The following is a 22001-nucleotide window of genomic DNA, read 5'->3' as shown; positions in this document are numbered from 1 at the left end:
TTGAAAGCAAAAAACATAATGAAAGCCACAATCAGTGATGATAAGGCCCTAGCATCACCAATTTAATCCAAATCTCAAACTTTGACGCATGCTAGCCCTAAATAATAGCATAGGTTTAAAAAAAAAAAAAAAAAGGGAAGCTACAGATGCTTGCCTTAATTTTTATTTATTTTTTTTCAGCATGGCCAATGACAGACAGGGTGTGACTCCCAGCTGATGCCAATTAAGCCAAATTGGCACACTGATCCTCCTCCTCTCAGACACCTATTTGTACCTGGCTGGTTTGGCTTGGTGTTCATTCAACATGTCTCCGCTGTTGTGTTTTGTCCTTTTGTTTGCCGGGCCTGCTGTTTGGGCAGGAAGCAGTTTTGGCAAGAGGCCGCACTGTTATCGGCCTGTGCCTCGGAAACCAGACTGGGGAGTCAAGTGAGTTTGTTTTTATTGTTTATTGCAGGTTGATTATTTCGGGGAGGGGGGGTAAGAGTATATGAGGGGATGTAGATGAGTTTGTCTTTTATATGTTCAATTTTTTTTTTTTGTAAGACAATGAGGTTTCTTGGTTTACCTCAACAAGTTTTATCAACTGCCATCTTCAGGGTTTTTTTTTTTTTTTTTTTAAAAGTCCTCTTCGCTGTAGCTGTGGAGGATGTAAAAGTAAACCTTGAAAAGAACCTCATAAATTTCTAATTATAAAAACTGATTTGACCGTGTCTATTTTAGGCAGCAATCTAAATTTACTTTTGTTTAGTAATCATATTGTGCATTTGCATTGCAAGTATGTTGGACTGTCATATTTGCGTTAGGACTTGTGGTTGCATGTTTCATTAAGTAGTTTTTTTTTTTTTTTTCGTGTGTAAAATTTCCTGAACAATCCACCGATGCCTGTTGATAACATTCACTATCCCAGTATCTCTCTCACAGAACCGCTCCGCGGCCTCATGAAATCCTCAACCTGGTCCAGCTGCCGAAGACGTGGGATTGGCGAAACGTGAATGGCGTCAACTACGTCAGCGCTACCCGGAACCAGCACATTCCCCAGTACTGCGGGTCCTGCTGGGCCCATGGCAGCACCAGTTCTATGGCAGGTGAAGTGTTCCTTCAGTCAGCAAGTTTATACTTTTGGAGTTCATTAGTTTTGCCTGTCTTTTTTTTTCTTACTACATCTAGAGGTTTTTTTTTTTTTTTAAGTCACAAAGTAACCAACAATTCTTGAATGACAGCCCTTCCTTCTGTCCATAAAAAAGTGCATTTAAAATGAGCCCTGAAAGCTCATTTGACAAGCATCTTTATGTGGTAATTATTGGTTGTCACTAGTACTGGCAATTTTGGGGGAAAAAAACAAAATAAATTGTCACTAAAATACTTTAAAATGTACTTTTATTCAAAAATGTTGTCTCCAAGAGAACCTGAAAAGGTCTTACTCTTGACACTACAGTATTTTCTTCTCAGATCGCATCAACATCAAGCGGAGAGCAGCATGGCCTTCAGCCTACTTGTCGGTCCAGCACGTGCTTGACTGTGCTGACTCGGGCACTTGTCATGGCGGCGACCACGGTGGCGTGTGGGAGTACGCTCACAAAAACGGCATCCCGGATGAGACCTGCAACAACTACCAGGCCATCGATCAGAGTGAGCGTCACAGCTAATGTGTGTATTAAGAACGGTGGGCCGGCAAGGCTTTCTCCGATGGCCTACATAAGATAAGATAAGATAAGATGTCCTTTATTAGTCCCACAATGGGGAAATTTGAGGTGTTACAGCAGCAAAGATATAGATCACACAGAGTCGGCGGCGTAATGTAGCCGTTAATGTATAACATTAGCAGCAGACATTCAGAAAAAGCATGCAAATATACACAGTATAAACGTATCTAAGTGTAAGGAAACACTCCTAATGTTTGTCCATTATACGGAGGGGGAAACGCTGTAATGATAAAAACTACTGAATGATTGAAAATACTGCAATCATAAAAATATTGCAATGATAAAAGTACTGTAATGGTAAGAGTACTGAAATGATAGAAAAGTACTGCATGATAGAAAATACTGCAATGGTAAAAGTACTGTAATAGTAAAAGTACTGCAACGATAGAAAAATACTGCAATGATGAAAGTACTGCAATGGTAAAAGTACTGTAATAGTAAAAGTACCGCAATACATGCTATCAGATACAGTGACCTACATTTATAAACTTGGGCGTAATCTGTAGACATGTCAATCAAATCTTTCCAGGACCTTCAGAAGTTCTGGCCCATGTAACTTAAACTACAATGCATTAGGAATTTGGCTGATTTAACATGTTTATTTTTTTTAATTGGCTCACAAAGGGCCAGAGCTCTCATCTTTCGTAATCATCCTTTTCTGAGAGCAAAAATTATGAGGTTTTTGTTAGATTTGATTTTGAACACTTGTATGGCACGCTTACTCTTTGGTCTGGTATTGATAGTTTCTATAATTATAATAGCGATGGTACCAAATGCATGACCCAACCATTGTGCCGTACTCTGCATTCATCTTTAGTTAACTAGGGTTGTTTTCTGTCTGCAGAATGTCATCCTTTCAACGCATGCGGTACATGCCTGACTTTTGGGAAGTGTGACAAAGTGCGGAACTACACTCTGTGGAGAGTCGGTGACTATGGCGTCATCACGGGACGGGACAACATGATGGCCGAAATCTACACAAGAGGCCCAATCAGGTTCTGTTCATTTCTTATGGAAAAAGCCTCGGAGGCTGCGTTGAGTTAAAGTGGAGTTGTACAATTACTCCCAAAAGACGCTTGTTTAAATGTAGACTTGTCAAAAGACCCCCTTTTTTTTTTTTTTAACCGAATTTCAAAATTGTATATTAGACAGATGGGTGTTAAATTGCTCTCTCTATAACACCAATTCATAAAATGTAGACCGTTTCACTGGGCAGCTGCATGTCCTGAGCCGACCCATTCAGCCTCAGGCATGGCTTGCTTGAAAATGCAGGAAGTCTGCCTTTTTAGTTTGACCCAGCCTTTTTCCAGATGACCTTCAAAATGTAGGACTTGATTTCACAAACTTTCAGGTGCGCCCATAATTATGACGGAACCATTTCTTCTCCCCCTCAAAAAGCTGTGCTATCATGTCTACGGAGAAACTGGACCTCTACACCGGCGGCTTGTTCATGCAGTACGTTCAGAATCCCGTGATCAACCACATTGTGTCTGTGGCCGGCTGGGGGGTGGAAAATGGCACGGAATACTGGATCGTACGCAATTCCTGGGGGGAACCTTGGGTAAGTCAACAAAAGTTGGTAGAAACCAGTTTGGCATCTCGGGTCTAACTCGAATCTTCCTACAGGGTGAGAGGGGTTGGCTTAGGATCGTGACCAGTGCCTACAAAGGAGGAAGTGGACCTCTCTACAATCTGGCTTTGGAGGAAGACTGCATGTATGGGGATATCATTGTACCGACATCATATTAGATCATGGGGTGGGGAAAAAAATAAAAGATTTAGAACTTTGCTGATCGCTGGAAATAAAGTTGTTATAGAAAGCTTGTGGCTGTTTGACGTTCAAATCATGTAGTCAGATTTGAGTCACAATGGCTTGAAATGCCAATAATACCAGCGACGGCCTGGTCTAGACAAAAGGTGTGAAACATTTTGCGGGTTAGGAGAGCATCTGATTGCTCACTGCGATAGGTTTTTTTTTTTTTGCCTGTTTTAATATGCTCCTTCTGCACATTCGCTTTTCTATGCTTGGCTATTCACCCAACTTGGATATTAAGATTTATGATATGTGAAACTCCTTAAGATGCAATCTGTGCCTAAGCCATAGCTAAATTTACTACAGTAATTGGTTTAGGGACAGTTTGGCTGCTAAGTAAAATGTGCCCAAAACTGTAGTTGCCTTTATTTAGACTAAATTGGCCACAAACTATGATCCCTAAAACTGCTAGCACTGTGGAAGTCTTGGAAAAAGTGATCTGTTAAGTTGTAATTTTTTCTTTTTTTTTTTTTTCCCCTCAGTCCCAGTTGAGTGAAGAAATTGTAAGACAAAGCAATCAATGTGTGGGTGGCCTGTATCAAGTTTGTGTTGAACACAATTTGAGGGGGGGTTTGGACAGCAACGGTCTGAAATTAAAACACTTTAATACAATAACTTGTCATGTTGCATGAATCCAGACTAGCAGTTTGTTTTTGTTTTTGCAAAGGACTGCAAGTTCCTATCATAAAATTGCAAAGAGGTGAATGTAAAACTATGAAACTGGATGTCCACTTTGTTCAAGTGATGCAAAGGTTGTCTCAAGCAAGATGCATGCTGGGTAGTGCTAAGTTAAACCTGTGGAAATTCTGGAGAAACTTCAGTCAATGCAACTGCATATTTTTTTTCTCTACTCTGTAAAGAATTTATTTTTAGGGATCATGTAAGACTTATTGCTTTGGGATCAGAGTTTGATAAATTAACAGTTCCCATGGGAATCATTGTCATTTGGTGTTGCTTTCCTGAAAAGCGAGCTCCACAATCCCGTGAACCTGCGACTTAATGCTGTAACAATCCGGTCTTGCTTGGGTCAGTTCTTTCAGGTTCTCTAGACTTTTGTCTCTCTGGTTCCTGATGATCAGAACTATGGAGCAGCCTGAGGAGCAGAGCAGACGCTGACTCTCCAGAGCCAACAGGTCCACAAGGTACTGCCGGGGGTCATGGTCCATGAAAACCAGGTTGAAGCTGCCACTGGTCCCTGAAGCTGGTCCCAGAAGAGTGTGAAGTGTCGGAATGGTCTCGCCGGAGCTGCCTGTCAACACCTGGAACTACATAGTTCAGATTTTACTCCAATTTATTGCACAATTTTTGCTGGGTTTAAAATACTCTTATTTCAACCTTTGGAGGAATAAAGGTCTAGTCTTTTTTTGACCTGCACAATTTTAATGACTTCTCTATACCTGAGTGTGTTTGAAGCCGGCCACCAGGATGATCTCCTCCCCTAGGTCGGCCACCACCGGGTCCTGCTCCACCGTGAGGAGCCTTCCATCAGGGGGAAGCAGACGCAACAGGAGCACTGAGCTGTAGCCGCAGTGCATGCCCAGTTCCAGCACATTAGAAGGACGCACACGCCGGACCACCTCGTCCAAAGCCAAGCCTGAAGTGATTAAAGACAATTGGCTTTATTTTTTCCAGGTGAGTAGTTTGACCTTATTTTGTCTTAGGTCATAGACCCTTCTAAAAAATTGAAAATTCTCTACAAGATCGATGAGAAGCGTGTAGTCAGAAAACCATTGACGTCAATAATATAAATTAAAATGGGGGCGGGTCAAAATGTCGATACCGCAATGTATGTGTTGAGGCTTGAAAATGTTCTTGGTCTTTGTCGAGATGGACCACTTCCGTGTACTTTCAAAACACCAATTACTACTTCTATTAGCCAGTATTCGGGAAACATCTTGTGACCTTTTAGGGCTTTACAGAATGAGTAAATACCGTAAATTAGGGAAAACCTGAGGATGGGTTTCACAAAATCTACAAATAGGTGAAGCCAAAAATATCAAACCTCCAAAAAGTGGAGTTGCTCTGTTCAATCCCAAGACTTGGCATTTGTTAAAAGTGACACAGCATAGTTCTCAACGGAACACTGTTTAAATCTGAATAGGCGCATACTGACCAATCTGCGAGCCAACCGCAGCAGAGGCGTGCGTCTCTGCGTAGACGTCAAAGGTTTCCAGGACGCTGCCGGCGTTGCCGTGGATGCAACGGGAGAAGACGAAGGCGTGTGTGCTCTTGGCGCAAGCGCGTCCTCGCAGCAGCCGCAGCGTCCAAGCCAGTGCACGGCGAAACAACTGAGCCACTTGGGCGCGACGGTGCCCTAACTCCAGCATGACAGCAGGAAGTAGCGGCAAGGATGCGATCATCAACAAAGAGGCCATTCTGACGGTACTTTGCAACGTTTTTGAGTCTCCAAAACCTGCAAAGGAATTAATTATGGCAGGATATATTGCAGAAAATTGACATTTTAATCACTTGTGTATAGTGTGTAAAGATTTTATTATATTTTTTTTATAATCATACAATTTAGCAAGTCAATCTAACAATACTCACAGGCATCTATTCTTTATCCTCTGCAAAAACATAACTTGGAGCAAATCATTTGAGTCACTTACAGTAGTTGAAAGTCTTTATTTGTCCGCATTACAGTATATTACCCCTTGGTGGCCATGTCGTGCACACCAAAAGGAGCTGTGATGACTGAAATTATTATGCCGAAACTGTTTAATTATTATGTTAAGACCGGAGTTGCCCAACCCTGACCCAGTATATGACGAGGTAAGATTTTTTTTTTTAAGGAACATTTGACGATGTAGATAGGTCTGAAATGGCAGTAAAGGTCCAGAAAATGCAATGTATAATTTGATTTTAGACGTAACACGTAGTAATTTGAAAATGATGAACAACACTAGATGAAAACGGATTTAATGCATTGGACAGGTTATTTGACTCAAGTTAATCTTTGGCTCCCTCTATCGACGAATAATGGTATCCGCCTTTTTACATTCTAAACCAGACATGCGTCACCATTTAATATATGTACTCGTTCACAAATGTGCTCAAAACCTGCATTCCACGTAATAATTACATTACTGAAGGATCCCAAGTCTTAACTACTAACAGTATTGCAAGGTATACCGATTATTCTGGCACTTTTACTCACCTGTAACACAAAGGACATCAGGGACAGTTCCAGCGATATCTGACACCATAAACTGCACACCGTCTACGGACTTCCGGGTTCAAAGGACCTTGTAGCTGTCTCAGGTGTCCAATTACCTTTACTACTCTATCTAGTTTGCCATTGATCAAATACTGTAATAGGTACACATGAACATGTTCAGAATTATTGTCGAAAAATAATAAATAAATGGAGGAACATGGTTGTCACAAACTTGTGAACCCAACATTTTCCAACATGGGGCCCACACAAAGAAAGGTGGTATTGGAATTGGACCAAAGACAAATCTGTCCCCATCCATCCATGCATCCTCAAAAGAGTCACTGGCATGCTAAAGACTATTACAGCTGTCTTTGGGCAGTAAGCGGTGGTACACCCTGAACTGGTTACCAACATATTTGATTAAATTAGTATATTCTTTAAATATTACCACTTTGTTTTTTATATTGGATATATTGTCAGAGATTGTTGTTAAACTAGAATATTGTTTTTGTTTTAAACTAACACATTTGCACACTTCATAACTAATGAGTAATACAATTATAAAACATCTTGGGTAAAAAAATTAAAAGCTGTAAAATAGGAGTGATGCAGTACTCACTAAGGTAAGTGCAGAATCCTGTCAGGCACAGATGCAGCTGACTAGCAAATCAAACCAAAATCACACAAACACGCACGCGCAAACGAAGTCAACTACTTGACTGTTGCTGATATCCAGGACGCTTTGTGGGGCATGGACACCATTGGGCACCTTAATAAAATCAAATAATCAACAATTACGTATTTGCACACGTAACGTACACTTTCGTATATTTATGAAGAAGTCTTATTGATTGTCGTAGTTTGGACACTGCAGCGTCCCATCAATCCGCCTGCATAAAGTTAGCCGGAAAAGAGGCCATAGTAGTCCGGTAAATCCGTTTTTCCTTCACAATAAGAGCATTGCTTCAACTTTTAATAACAGTAACCAAATTACGACAGCCTCTGAACATGATTGCAACACTCCGGTAAAATCGTGATTTTGACGCAAACAATGACCCACTTCCTTCTACACAGTAAAGCTGAACCGAACATGTGCTGCCATTGCATGTAGAGAATTAACCTATTAAATGTACCATAAAATGTACGTGTCAGTCATCTCTTGTTGGTTCCAGTTCATCTGATTATACCCATAAAAGAAAATCTCATGTAACTATCCCCACCAACTTTGCGGCAGGAGCCAATGAGAGCGTGTCTTTCGATCACGTGGTAAGACATCACCGAAAATAATTTCTTTATTCTTCCTCAATTCACTATTTTAATAAAAACTCCCAAGACAAAAAAGAAATTGAAAAGCTAATAGTATCAAAATACAATATTAGAATATTTAGACTTGACCTACACACTCACGACTGTTCAATATTACAAGAAAACACGCAAGCTACTTACGTCATTTGAAAGTAAATAACAAATAAAACATAATGCAGTACCTACTTGTTATTTTCTTGAATAAATAATTTTTACAAAAGAAGAAAAAAAAGCGAATGCCGTACAAGAGGTCGAAGTAGCCCCGACCACCTTACGGTTTACACACCAATGAGAGCGTGTTGTTTTTGACCACGTGTATTGAGAGATATAAAACTTTATGATGTTTTTAAACTATATATGATGTATAAAATCTGGTTGAATATTACAATAAAATAATTTAAAACTACATTTTGTATTATTTAAAAAAAAAAAACTTAAATAATTAATCAGCTGCGGACCCCAGGTGACCATCTTGAGCCAATCGTCTTGGATTGATTTGGATGGACTGGACTGTTGATTCCATAGTTCCTTTGCATCCGAAAACCTTCTTATATGAGCTCTTTTTTTAAGATTTATCGCAAGAGCACACGATAAATATTCATGTTACACGTTCTAAAGACATTAACCTGTCCATGAACACCCATTGCGAATTAATGTCTTTAAACGTCACGCCACCAAGAGGGAGGGTCATAAAATGGCCACCTGCGTGTTCCTTTATTTTATGTTTAGTTAGTGAGCGTCCCTACCGGAATCAGTGTAGATGATCAGAGCGAGCTTTGTGCTAGCCCCCCCCCTCCTCTCCTCCTTCTCCTCCTCCGCAGCCCGCCCGGTCCGCCGTCACAGTTTCTGTGGAGCTCAACCGGAGGGGAGCCACCGTGGCTCGACTGTCTCGCCGGTACTGCTACTGCGACATAACCACCGGAGGCCGACCAACTTGGACTAACGGCGCTCGCGATCAGCTTCAATTCATTTTTTTTGTTGTATTTTGTGGCAGAACTGTCTGAACCACGCTTGGGTATGGCAAGTCCGGTGGCATACACCGGACAGTCGCATCAGCATCAGCCGGTGACCGCGTCCGCTTTCCGGGAGGCGCAGAAATGGATTGAGGTGAGCTGCTCGTTCGCCAGAAGGCGAGGTGTCGTATGGTGCATATTGTTTGATGTTTTGTTTGTAATTTGCACCCCTTTGTCTTGCAACATATACAGCGCCTCGTCACCTGTTGAAAGGTGACGTGCGATGACATTCGTTTAATAAAAGTCGTATATTCGAACCTTTATTGAGGGAATAACTCACATTTTACATTTAAAAAAACTATTGTTAAAAGTAGTATTTAACATAGAAGTAATGATGATCTCGTTTAAATGTACTCACACATTAACCGAGTGTTAAACCTGGTGTTGTTTACTTGAACACAACGATTATTTTGCATGAATGGCAACAGGTGCATACACAAGTTAATTTCGCCTTTGGGACCCACCATAAGTACAGTAAGTCGACTTTATTACTCTTGACAGACTTTTTTTCACAACGATGCAGCATCAATGCTCCATTTACACCGTATGGTTCTATTGTAACAATTACAATGGTTTTGCTTGCTGTGGCAAAATTCTGATATGGGTAAAAAAAATGCAGTCAGGTGGCTTAATATTGCAATTAGTCCTTTCCTAAATGTGCTTGGAAGTCTGTTATTAATGTCATGAAATCAGTACGGAAAAATGATGCGCTTATCTAAGAATTAATTCATGGAACACCAAGTTGTTGTTCAGTTCTGTATGACAGGTGGAAAAGCAGGTTAATTGTACCTTCTGCCATCTAGTTAAACAGCAAGTTATTGTTCTGCCTGTCACTGGCATATATAGATAAACAATGATGATCACGCTATAGAGGAGAACTTCAACAGCGCCCAAACTTGGATGTCGGCTAAAATCAATATGTTGGTGTATTGGGGAGGGATCACTACAGGTTTAGTCGCAATATTTTAACATTTAGCAGTTGGTTTATTAAAACACAGATGGCTATCTGCTCAATGCTCGACGGTGTTGCAACTATTTTTTGCTGTTTGCTGAAACAAAATGGACGGTTTTTATGCTGGTTTGAGAGATATTAATACATTATATTGCAATAGTTTGCCAACGGTGACAGAAATAACATGATAAAGCGGTTATGTGATTATCGAAACATTGGGAGAAAACCTGTGCACAATGTTGCAATATCTAAATGTATTTACTGACGTCATTTACATGGAAATTAATGATGAAGACCACACTGGACAAATTTGAATCAGAAAACTTGGTGACCCCAAAAAATTGACCGCAATTTGGGCCAGGACCTGAAGTTTGTGCTCCACTGCTTTTAAATAATCCCCGATTGGAGCAAAAATGAGCGACGCAGCTCCACGATAACGAGATATGATCCATATTTGAAGTGTGCCAGCAGAAACAATGAGCGCATCATGTGGAATGGATTTTTGCCTCATTGCCAGGCCAACAATCAGCACACAAGCGCCGTTTTGTTTCCCACTGGGGAGAATTTCAGTGACAGCAACTCATCGCTTTTGACTTGTTGGACCACTCAGTCAGTCCACAGAATAAAAACTCTGATGAATGGTTTGCTATCTGTTTTTGTTGTTGTTGTTGTTGGGTGGAATGCAGTCGCAGCTTTGTGAGGTGAAACAAAGGCTGGCATATCTAATAAATGCCTCATTTCAGTGATTGAGTCGAATACAGTGGGGCCACAGCTAGGTATTTGAAGGCCTCTTTTTTTCTAGCCGGGTAAGCCCCCCGACTTGCCTCCACGCATACTATCTCATTGATCAAATTGATCATGCTATCAATATCACAATATTGCTTAAACAAAATGCATCAAGTTTTTTTTTTTTTTTTTTTTATATCAACCCATCTATTAACTGAACCGCTCGTGAGTGGTGCTTGAGCACATATTTTGTCCCTGTTTTAAATAGCATTTTTGTCATACATCTGATAAGGAAGTGCGTGTTCATCCAGTAGCGGCACTGATGAAAATTTGGGGCCCCATTTTTCATTGTCAACATCGTTAGCGATTGATTCTGGAAAAAAACAAAACAAACAAAAAAAACACTAAACACACTAGACAAGGCATTTGGACTCAATACAAAATAAGTACATAAAAAATAAATACTATATGAAAACTAAAATATTTAAAAGTAATACAAGTATGGGACAAAAAATATTAGAAAATAATACAAAGCCACCACAATATTGGATGAAAAAATATCAACCAAATATTAGAAACTAATATAAACTATTTAAGAACACCAATTATTATACAAATACATACACTAGTCACAAAAATTGAGAAAAGAGAAGTACAAAAACTAAAAAAAAATAGACTAATACATAATATAAAAAAACACTCCAAAATATTGAATAAAATCCAAACAAAACTATTTTACAAAAAATGTTTTAAAATTATTCAGCAAAAATGCAATAATAAAATATCATGGTCAACTAGGCTGCTTTTTGCCATATTTTTTAGCACCTGACATCTTTTTCTTCATCTACTGTTAGAAATTCTGTCTTCATTCAACCACTTCTCTCTCAGACACGAAAATGCAGTCGTAGCAATAATCCAAGTTTGAAACAGTAACCAAATGAATCAGCCATGAACAGGTTTAGTCTCACTTTGAATGTTTTTCAAATCATTTGTTTTTTTTCTTAGGTTTGATTCCAACACATTTAACAAACTCGTAACTTTACTGAGCAAATTTCATATGACTGCAGCCTGTTCCGTTCATATCAATGACAATAACGCAATAGAAATTTGGTTTGTACGCCCGACGCCTCACACACACAAAAAAAAAAAGATTCTCCAAAGTTTGAGCCATCATTTCATCAAACTCCTGGGGGGCTTGTTGGCATCTTCCAAAGAGCTTCCGTTGACCTGGAATCAGAATGGGATCAGTGCACGCAGCTGAATAGGTAACTGATAGCGCAATCGCGTTGTTGTTCTTCTCTCACTCTTCCCACCCTCGGGGCTGGTATCGTTGACCACCTCACTCGAGGGAATCAGAGGCAGGTCACTGTAAATGAATGAATGAATGGATGGATGGATGAGACCATTCTGGAGTCAGCCGCTCTGTCCAAGACTTGCTTATTTTCTCTCTGCTGTGTCATGGATCTTATCAGGACCTGAGGCTTTGGGTCACCAAAGGTTGATAGTTTGCCGGATGCTGCAGTGCATGTTGTCAATAGAGGACCAAGCATTTTCTCTGCGTCTGTTTCAGCCCTAATGCTACAGTGGAGGGAGCAAACTGGGCTGTGTATTGCGAAGCACGTCATGTATTCAGACCCCTCGTGCCAAAAATAATACATTGGTAATTGCCTATATTAATAGTTTCAACAGAAAATATACCTCAAAGCGTAAACTGGTTTAATGTCATTTTAAACTCACTTAAAAATAAAAAGACTTCAAGATTATTTGACTTAAAAAAATGCAAATATGGCAAACACTCTCTACTGTATATATTCCACTAACAACCCAGGTTAAATTTAGCTCCTCCCCTGACATACAGATCTTGTCCCCGAGCCAAGATTCCGTCACTTCAACTTTCAAATTCCTACTTAGACTTTCACAGCATCTTGAGGTATTTGAGGGCATTTCAAAAAGAGCAACTGAACTGCAAATGGTTGATTGATTGATTTTATTTATTTTTATGTAAATTGGTGATTTCCTGAATAGTGAACCGCAAACTTGCAGGCCAAACCTCATAAAGTACAAAATTGTCCTTGTGCATGCGAGTCATACAGAACAGGGATGTTGAAAAATCTTTTTTAGCCCCAGACAGGCTCCGTGAGGCAGGACCCTAACCGTGTTCTTCATCAGCCGGTCAGAAAATCCATCCTAGCGTCATCTCTAAACTGGATGTCAAGACTGCAAAATCCCTCGAAATGAGACACTGCACATAATCTTGTATTTTTCCTCCGGGCGACATTGGAAGTTGTGTGTACACGCAAGTCTTGCTGTCACTCACAAATCCTTCCATCATGTCATTCTGAGTTCATTGAAATTCCTCTCTACAAGATGACGGATGGATGTTGAGTGTCAAAAATTCCCGTCAACACCAAAAAAATGCGCGTTGGTTGTAAGCAAAAGGAGGGTCAGTTTAGAAGTTTTCAGGACAGATTGAGGATGTGTACTTCTTCAGTACTAAAAATCCATGATGTACGTACAAGATGACTGCGTTATTCCGAGATGGGAATTAACAGCATACAAATCAGCCGCCTTTGCCAAGTTAAATCAAGGAGATCCATTTCACCTGCATTTTACCATAAATGTGGGGCTTGTGATTTCCTGCTTCAGGTGTACTTCCTCAGATGCGGGGAAATTGGCAAGTTGACTTCAGCCCTAGATTCTGAGGTCGAAGTAACTTTCACACAGAACAGCAACCTGCAAAACTTTGATGGCTGGGCCCTGTCAGAGAGGCAAGAGACGTACAGTCTAAACGCTTTCAATTTGTTGGGTGACTTTTTTCACTTCCAATAATCACCCACCATTCTTTATCATGCCATCTGCCTCCACTCGATTGATCGCCCTCGTTCTCAGGCAAAGTGGGTCACTTTGCGTGATTCCCGAATCAAGCTTCCATTTTATTGGTATAGTTTAACGGGGATGAACAGGTCACATGCTCGGATTTATAATCCTAGTAGGTTCCACCTTCATTGATGACCAATGAACATGAGACAGAACCAGATATCCAATCTTCTGTTTTTGGTTTGAATCATGAACACACGTGTTGGGCGATGTCAGGAGTCGATGCCTGATTGATATGGTAGATTATATACAAGTTTGTTCTTGCAATTCATCCTTTTTGTTAGCTAGGACTGAGACTGATGATTGCCCCCCCCTCCCCCCCATATCAGGGGAGGTTTCTAATTGGGTCACACAAGCTGAGTTGGTTTCCTACTTTTTGAGCTGCGACGCTGGGGACCTGGACTATTTTGGCTGCCAAGGGAGCTTGTGCAACCCCGCTGGAGAGCACACTGCCAGTCGTACAGCAACAGTGTGAGATTATACGGTCATATATCGTACATTTCGCTTTTTCTCTTCAAGCGTTTTTGTGTTTTACATTGACGTCAGCATTTGATTGATGAGATACTGTCTGTACTTTGTATACTTTGGGAATTTATCTGATTCATATTCGATTTTTATCCAAGCCTGATTCCAACCTGAGGATATCCGACGTCATGCTATTGTGCCATTTAAATTCTTTGTATAGTAGACCATAGTAAAATGGTGTAAAAAAAACAACAAAAAAATCCACTCGTATTAGGATATGCGGCAAAGCTTCTCTCTGTCGACCAATCAGCAGACGGAGCAAGTCTAGCTCTACCCTACACTAGGATTACCTCATTAATAATATTCCATGTTTACACCCCAGTAAACGTTGACAAATGCATGGTTGGATATTTAGGGACGCTTTCCAATTGAAATACATACTGAACTGTCCTGCTTTGTAGTTTAAAATGTCATTTGTCAACTGTTGCTGGGTATCCTTATGGGGCACTTTCCACTGGGCCCATCCATGCGCAAAATAGCTCACTCACGGAGATAGCCATGATAAAAAGCATGCACTCATTGGCAATTGTTGGCCTGCTACAGACGGAGCCTTGTTCCCCCCATGCAAGGCGATGGCAGCCAGCATGGCTCTTTTGACCCTGACTCAGAACGCCACCATGACCACCAATGCAATCGTTCGTACAAAACAGTTTGCTGAGTACATTGCATGGGGTTAGCGGTGAGAGAGGGCTGTCCTACGCAAAAATGATTATTCGATCATCTTAGTGATGCAAAATGTCCCTCAAAAATAGAAAACATTCAATGCCCTGATGAAACTAATAGCAAACACTTTTGACCGAATTCCCAAAAATATAGGCCACTCTGTGCTACATTCCACGTTAGATTTGCCCACGCCATTGATGACATTTAATAATGATTTTCTCTCTCTCTCTCTGTGTTTTGAATTGCATCCGAGTCTGAAAGCGATCATGACTGATGAATGACTTTCACTGCCCACTCACTCACTTCACTCCTGTTGAGAGTGTCAAATAATTCCTAGAGTGGAATGGCTTACATTAAAGCACGGGCCTCTTGAGCGCTGTTATCGCCATCCTCTTGCTAGTAGCAAGGGGATAAAGTCTAATCCTGACTAATCTAGCCAGCTGCACCTACCTCCTTTTTTTTTTTAGGGGGGGGGGGGGGTAGTGTATGTGTGTTGGGAGGGTACATTGACACCTCTTATAAGGTGGCCCGTGTCCCACTTGGACTCCATCGAGCTGCATGAATTGAGCAAAGTACTCATTGGTGAAATTCAATTCTGTTACTACTGTACAGTATTTGTAGAACTTCAAGTAGATGCCTCGGCTCAGCCTTTATATTTCCTCATTTTTACAGGATATGAATTGTAATATAAAGATCATGCTTTGGATGTTGGTCCCAAAATGTGTCTCTACAAACAGATGCCTCCCCTGCGTCCTATTTGCATGAATAAGATTAATACGTATGTATGTTAGACATAAGAACTGTTGAGAAAATATTGAGAGTTTTTACCCACAAACTGTAAACCCTATTAAAAATGTGTAAATTTGCTCACCTGAAAGGACTAATGTCACCTTTTCCTTTTTGCATGCGTCCTAATAAGTAATTGCTCTTGTGCCTCTACATCATGAAATTTGTTCTTTTAGCAACAGGAAGGGTAGTTTTACGTAACCGTTGCTAACAATCCATTTTATGTATTTGGTAAAAGTGTGAGCAACAAGCACTGACCCTGACAGAACCTTCTCAAGAATGCACTGCTGTTCATGTGCTCTCTATATACTCGTTGAATTTCTTCCCTCCAAATATCGTCAAGCCCCCTAGGGTGAGGGACAATGGAAGGATTTCTGTACATTTTTTTTGCGGGGGGTGGGGGGGGGTTAAGGCAGTGCTTCCTTCTCTTAATGGAACCTCACCACTAACGTGGACTGACAGACACCAACGTTCCCAGGAATGACACGTGGACTTAGTGTCAGGGAAAGGATAAACAAACTACTAAAATATTAAGATTTTGAAATTGCTTTGTAAAATCATTATTTTAAACCTCGGATCCCCAAAAATTGGCTCGATGGCGTGCCATTCCCCAAAAAGAAAAGAAAAAAAAAACACAGGAGCGAGTCTAGCTCTGCCCTACACAATTTGGTTTGAAGCGGCCATTTTAGGGGTAATTTTGGTCATGTCTGTACTAAAGGCTGACATTTTTTTGGGAATCATGTGGGATTCCCGTGGATCTGAGTCGATTTACCTGGAATCACAGGATTGGGACAGGACAGAATAAACAATTGCCCGGAGCAGGATAATCTAGTTTGGGCTCGACACTGCGACCGATATGATAGGAAATCGGGCTGTGCAGTTAGTTGAAATTAAATTTTGATTTTGATTACACTCCACGATTACAAAATTGGCATAATAATTTAAAAAAAAAAAATTTAAATTAGCAATTAAACTCCAATGCACTGCTTTATATTTTTTACCCAGCTTTTACACATGCTGGTAAAAAATCCATCCCGTAGCACTTTAGCAAGTGCACGTTTTAATGCGCTTGAGGGCATTAAATACAGCAAAGGCTCTCCAATTTGCATCTGTTTGTCAGACTGCGCGCAAAAGGTAATGCGTGTCATGGTAAACTGTTTCTATATAAATATCCAAGTATGGGTGTGTCCCTTGCCAAAATAACAGGCATCTTTAAATAGCAGCGATCACTGGTTCAAACGGAGAGAAACATAACATGACATAAAACAGTACTGAGGACATCTCTCGCATTTGTTGAGACACGAGGTGCATTCAAATAGTGGAATAGGCATTTCAAACTCAAACAAAAAGGATGTAAATGCATTGAAAGTTAATTACTTGGAATATTGAAATAAAGTGGCATTTCTATCAAACTTTAAAAGTTGACATTTGCAAATATATTTTCACTCGCTGTCAATCTTTGCATCATACGAAACTACAAGATGATGATGTTACATCAACAAATATGGTCATGTACCGCTCCAAAAAAGGCTGCTACCAGTGATAGAGTTAGCATAGTGCCCTACAGTAAGAACAAAAATGCTACAAACAATTTATTATTTTTTTCACTGTTGTCCAGGATGCGATGGGACGGGATTTTTTTTCTATGGGAGCGGAAAGGGACGAGAGTGAAAATCCACTCCCGGGGCAACCTCTAATCTGTACCTTATTCTGAGATGTAGAGCGACCCGTTTTACTATTTATTTTTCTTTAGTGGATGTCAAGCAGCAGCTAATAGGACTCATTGCATTTGTCCGAGGAACAGACATTATTTGAAGAAGTCCTAAATTTCCGCATGTGTGCCTTAGACTTTGTCCTGTGTTCATATGTGTCTGTTTATTTTCAGTTGGATGCTTCACCTTGAAGTGTGCTCCACATACACTATTTGTCAAAGGCGTGATAGAATCCCAACCGTGATGGAATTTGGGTTTCAACGCAATGGTGCCACTATCAACAGGCTGATGAGCCCTCATTCTGCCACGGTGTTGACACAGTACGTCAGTGAAGCTCCTGATTAGTTCAGCCCTGACGAGCGCAGCACATCTTTGTAGTGACGAGAGAGGAGAGCAAGTCTGAACGTGAGGACCAAAGAACACGGTCCTATCACTTGGCGTGTTTACAGGGGTCTTTGTTGCTTTTAGACGACACACAGCACGCTGTTAGCACGCTCTTGACGTCTGTGATGGAGTGCAGTATTTATGCTGGTCCGTCTGTTGCTGGGATACTCAACTTGAGACTTTTGCTTTTTTTAAGTGCCACCACCTAGTTGGAGAAGGAAATCAGAACATTTTAATTCTTAGGTAGATTTTTTTTAGTTTTCTTTTCGTTTTTTACAATACTGCAGGGGTGGGTAAACTTTTTGATTGGCGGGCCACAATGAGGTCTAAAATTTGACAGAGGGGCCGGACCAGGAACGGATGGATGGCGTGTTTTGGTAACCTCACCTCATTGGAGAAAGAAAATGCATTTAATTTTAAATGAAAGTAAACTAAAGCATTACAACAATATGTGTCTTTGAAAAACCACAGTATTTTGAAAAAAAAAAAAAGAAAAAGCATGGGTTATTCATTTAATTTGTTTCAAGTTCGGCGGACCGGATTAAAATGTTTAACGGGCCGCATGTGGCCCTCGGGCTGTAGTTTGCCCACACCTGCTGTACTGCAATGTACTTTTCAAGTGCCACATATCCCAAATAGCTGTGTTTGCACTGATGGAACCCATGAAACAATTTGCATTCCCAAATTCCAAATAAATGACTTTACAAGTGTCAATATCAGCCATGTAACTTTGGAATACTAAAGTAGCTTTTTATTTATTTTTTTTCAATTTTGCCTGCTAAACATAACTTCACTACTTATAGTGGGCAGATCTTGGTTCATTAAAACAAAGAAACCTTGAGTGGCTTCTGTCTTCACCAGCTTGTGACGCTTTGCTTATCTTAAAAAAACAACATGGAGAAAACAGAAAAATGTGTTCATTGATTATTTTTTGGGTGGGGTTGATAACTTAAACACAACTTGGGCAACATGGTGAATATAGTATATTTGTCTACATTTTCCAAAATATTTTCTGTAGTCATTAACTGAGTCTTAAATTGAACCCTATTGTCAAGCAAAGCCCTTTTTTAAAAACATAGATGATCCCTTGTCTCAAAGCAAGCAGGTCAAGGTTCGGGCCTCTTTTGTTTGAATCGGGCTTCTGGAGTGGTCAGTGGCTCGTTGTTTTCCTCGGCCTCCCAAGAAAACGTAGCACGCAGGATATTGGAGACTCAAGGAGGCCCCAAGAAAAGTTCTTGTGCTTAGAAAGCTAAGCTGAAAAAGCTGCCGCCAACACCGAGGCTCTTTGTTTCTGTTCCTGCGAGGCTTTTGGAGGTGGAGGGGTTGTCACTATTCACCTTATGTGGTGTGTGCTATGGTTTTAAGTCTGCTAAACTTTGAGTTAAGTAGTTTAAAGATGATAGCCAACAGAATTTTAAACTGTGGTTTATGTAAGTATTCAGAAAGCTGTGAGAAGCTGACATCGTCCACATCTGCACTCGATGCCTTTTCTCGGCCAGCCAATCAGAATTTTGCAACTCATGTCTTCACAATTCAATTAATTTATATAAGAGTACTCGTACACAGAGATTGTCTGTCAGTGACTTGGTCACGACTAGTTTTGTCAGCATTTGCCGATTTCAAGGTGTCGATACTGTTACAAACGCAATTTTGTCAAAGCCAAATGGCAAACAGACCTGCAGCATTAGCTTCTATTAACTGGCACGTACTCGACAATTTGATCAAGTTGTGAATATCAATTGAAACATAAGTGCTAACTGCACGGAACACAATGTTTTTGATGAAAATACCATATAGCCGTAAATTTAAGATTGACACTTGCTTTTTGTCATGGAACGTTACGTTGTTCATTTTATAGTGTTTTTTTTTTCAGTATTTGGACGTCCACCGTCTTGCATTTCAATCACACGTTGACTAAATTCACATCCATTCACACTGTGCTTTGCCTTTTGGACTGAAAATATACTGTAAGCGAGACGAGGATGATGATGTAGGTTAGTAGGATGGGGATTTGTGCTGGCTAAATTGAGGAGGCATCATTTGTGCTGCAGAAAGAGGCTGAGAGGACCTTGAAGATTTTGGCGGATGATTTTAAAGGGATTTATTTTTTTTCTTCCGCTTATTCTGTACCCAACCCCATTCCCCTGGCCTTTTTGGCACCAGTCGCCATCCTCTACTTAATCCAATACAACCGCCAAGGCTTGTAAATTGAGCCAAATACCGTTTCCCGTTTTTTGGGTTCGGACTCTCGTCAAAGAATTGAGGAGGAAGTGAGCGGAACTAGTCGGGCCAGGAGAGAGGTTAATCCCCAGCCCAAACATTGTTCCATCATCTAATCCGGGTGGAAAAGGGAGCGACTGGTCGGAATGCTAACATTTAGCTCAGCGTTAGGGCACTTTAGTGGAAATTTGGCTTGTTTAATCAGAGGAGCTTATAAAGACTTGGGGGCAATCGTGGCGTTAGGAAAGGGAGTCAGTGTTGGAATTCTGAGTGTGAGCTCTTAGGAAAACAAGTGGGTAAAACAGCAGCCACTGATTACAACCATTTTTTTTTCCTTTCTGTGGTCAGAGGATGCAAGGGAGCAAATTTGAAGGCCTCTTTTATTAGATGCAAGGGGGTCGTCCACTGTAAGAACATCACTGTATTGGTTCCCCAAAAAACAGATGCTAAGTATTTATTTTTATACAAAGCTGCATATTTAGAAACCAAATTCTAAGTCTTTTTAAATGTTGCTGTCACTGTTCAACATGATATTGACGTTTCTGAGTTTGACGTTATGTCTTGAACTCTTTCCCTAAATGGCGTTAAACAATTTAGTGGTCAAAAGACGTTGACGTGTGTCAGAACATAATTGGTTTGCCTCGTCATTTAGCTGCTGCAAGTTTGCTCATCGTCAAGATGGCGAGCGATCAAAGCAAATTGTTGTAACTTGAGCCATGTTAAGTTAAATGTGATGTGGCTTCCCGCAAACATAATTAGATGCATCATCAGCGCAACAGCCAACCACTTGGTCTTCAGATGTTTAATTTCAAGTCCGACAAGACACTAGAGTCCTCATCAAATAAAAAGAGTTTGTTGTAGACTGATGCCACCTCGTAGGTTGGAAACTTCTCCGGTCAACTTCAGACATTTCTCTGCCCAGTGATGATTCCAATGCAAGATGATGCCGATTACACTCTTCTGTCATTCCCAAAGATGATCTGTCTATTGTGCAGCTCTCTTTCTTTGGCTCAGGAAAAAAAATCAGATTTTTAAGACTTCCTTCCAAACACCTGCCAAAAATACTTCATGTAAAAGTCAGGCTTCTCTACATAACGTGCAGAAAAGAATCCACTGGAACCTGATTCCAGATTAGTTTGACATGATGAGTGGATCTGCAACTGATTGTGCTGATTTGGGGGGATTGCGAGCTGCGGCATGCCAGCTTGCGATGCAGGCATGGTCTGACATTAAACTAAAAAGCAACTCTCATTTAAAAAAATAAAAAATTGGGATTTTCCGAGTTGGTTTTCCTGAAGATCCCCTGTAGTTTAAGCACCGTCCTTTACTTGTTCTGTTCAGGAACACTTCCGTCGGCGAGCAGAGCCAACATTAGCGATAAATAGAAAATTTGTGATGACGACAAATTTTCTTAGATTTTATAGTTGCCCGAAGGCTAAGAACTACACAACAGAAAATTTATTTTCTTCATTCGACATTTGAAACACAGGTTTGATTAATTCATTTGGTGAATTGCCGGACGCAGTTTACTGTGCGCAGGGTGTTCGTGTGGCGTCTAAAAAGTCCGAATTGATGTCCTTGTTTCATTTTTTTCTCCCCCACAAATTAACTCTTTCATAACCAGACAAATAAAAAAAAATATGGATCCTTGACGTCTTTAGCCGTCAATGGCAGTAAGAGCTAAGCCTTCCACAACGACTTGAGCACCAGTTGGTGGAAAGAGGGTCTCCGAAAAGGGCTCTATTTCTTATATATGCAGAGGAAGAGAGGAATTCCTTTTTTGAGGACCTCGACATGTCTTTCCAAGGATTTGCCTTGAAATAAAACGTCCCCGAAAGAAATAATCAGCCCCCCGATACCAATGTCACAAAATTGGTATGAAATTGTGCTAGCATCTGTATGCTAACAGGATGCTCTATCGTAAAACGATGCTCAAACAAGTCATAAATTGAACAGTGAGTCAGCCATCTTGATTTGAAGCAACAATTTTCAGCGAATCCCAGAGCTTCTGAGGCGACGTTTATATTTAAATCCCGTCGTTTAACACGTGTGGTCGGAAGATAGACAGTTTTAAAAATATCCACGCGGTGAACATAGCCTAAAGCTGAACAAAACAGTTTTATATTTTTAACCTACATGTGGGTGGTATTTGAAAGCATATTAAG

At 40.5% G+C, this 22001-nt stretch overlaps 3 protein-coding genes across 10 annotated transcripts in view; 2 read left to right on the top strand and 1 right to left on the bottom strand.

Annotated features, from left to right (window-relative positions):
• The first annotated feature begins 258 nt into the window (after positions 1-258).
• On the top strand, positions 259-3523 carry LOC148338511 (cathepsin Z-like). Its single transcript, XM_088292524.1, has 6 exons — positions 259-426; positions 922-1085; positions 1450-1629; positions 2548-2698; positions 3102-3264; positions 3330-3523. Exons 1-6 carry the CDS (start codon positions 305-307, stop codon positions 3450-3452), a joined length of 903 nt encoding a protein of 300 aa, XP_088148650.1. The 5' UTR covers positions 259-304; the 3' UTR covers positions 3453-3523.
• A 448-nt stretch (positions 3524-3971) lies between these two features.
• Positions 3972-8772, bottom strand: LOC148338510 (transmembrane O-methyltransferase-like). Of its 5 annotated transcripts, none has more exons than XM_088292526.1 (5): positions 7293-7699; positions 6674-6825; positions 5630-5929; positions 4914-5110; positions 3972-4775 (listed from the first exon to the last, which is right to left on the bottom strand). In XM_088292526.1, the coding sequence occupies exons 2-5, from the start codon at positions 6720-6722 to the stop codon at positions 4458-4460; spliced, it is 864 nt and encodes a 287-aa protein (XP_088148652.1). In that variant the 5' UTR covers positions 6723-6825; positions 7293-7699; the 3' UTR covers positions 3972-4457. The 5 variants fall into 5 exon arrangements, with proteins under 5 accessions (XP_088148652.1, XP_088148654.1, XP_088148656.1 ...); XM_088292525.1 differs by having other exon boundaries at positions 3973-4781; positions 7293-7690; XM_088292528.1 differs by lacking the exons at positions 6674-6825; positions 7293-7699 and adding an exon at positions 8725-8772 and having other exon boundaries at positions 3972-4781.
• The window catches only part of LOC148338509 (LIM and calponin homology domains-containing protein 1-like), a 47454-nt gene continuing 34168 nt past the window's right edge, over positions 8716-22001 (top strand). For 2 of the 4 annotated variants that reach the window (XM_088292519.1, XM_088292520.1), the window contains exon 1: positions 8727-9085. In XM_088292519.1, coding sequence (XP_088148645.1) covers positions 8996-9085 — 90 coding nt within the window. In that variant the 5' untranslated portion in view covers positions 8727-8995. Of the gene's footprint in view, positions 9086-22001 lie in introns of all 4 variants that reach the window. The other 2 variants (XM_088292518.1, XM_088292523.1) reach the window with 2 other exon arrangements.

This window comes from Idiotropiscis lumnitzeri, chromosome 4 (genome assembly GCF_059441095.1).
Source record: "Idiotropiscis lumnitzeri isolate Australia: NSW breed Sydney's pygmy pipehorse chromosome 4, RoL_Ilum_1.0, whole genome shotgun sequence".
In the NCBI taxonomy this organism is placed as follows: domain Eukaryota; kingdom Metazoa; phylum Chordata; class Actinopteri; order Syngnathiformes; family Syngnathidae; genus Idiotropiscis; species Idiotropiscis lumnitzeri.
The sequence above is the reverse complement of the archived record's forward strand: the minus strand, read 5'-3'. Positions and strand labels throughout refer to the sequence as shown.

Excerpts from the sequence above, each read along its gene's own strand:
- LOC148338511 (XM_088292524.1), top strand. The coding sequence starts at position 305 with ATGTCTCCGCTGTTGTGTTTTGTCCTTTTGTTTGCCGGGCCTGCTGTT. Across the intron at positions 1,630-2,547 it reads CTACCAGGCCATCGATCAGA|AATGTCATCCTTTCAACGCA; the intron begins GTGAGCGTCACA and ends TTCTGTCTGCAG. Across the intron at positions 2,699-3,101 it reads TACACAAGAGGCCCAATCAG|CTGTGCTATCATGTCTACGG; the intron begins GTTCTGTTCATT and ends CCCCTCAAAAAG.
- LOC148338510 (XM_088292525.1), bottom strand. The coding sequence starts at position 6,722 with ATGGTGTCAGATATCGCTGGAACTGTCCCTGATGTCCTTTGTGTTACA. Across the intron at positions 5,930-6,673 it reads TGATGTCCTTTGTGTTACAG|GTTTTGGAGACTCAAAAACG; the intron begins GTGAGTAAAAGT and ends ATTCCTTTGCAG. Across the intron at positions 5,111-5,629 it reads TGCGGTTGGCTCGCAGATTG|GCTTGGCTTTGGACGAGGTG; the intron begins GTCAGTATGCGC and ends TAATCACTTCAG.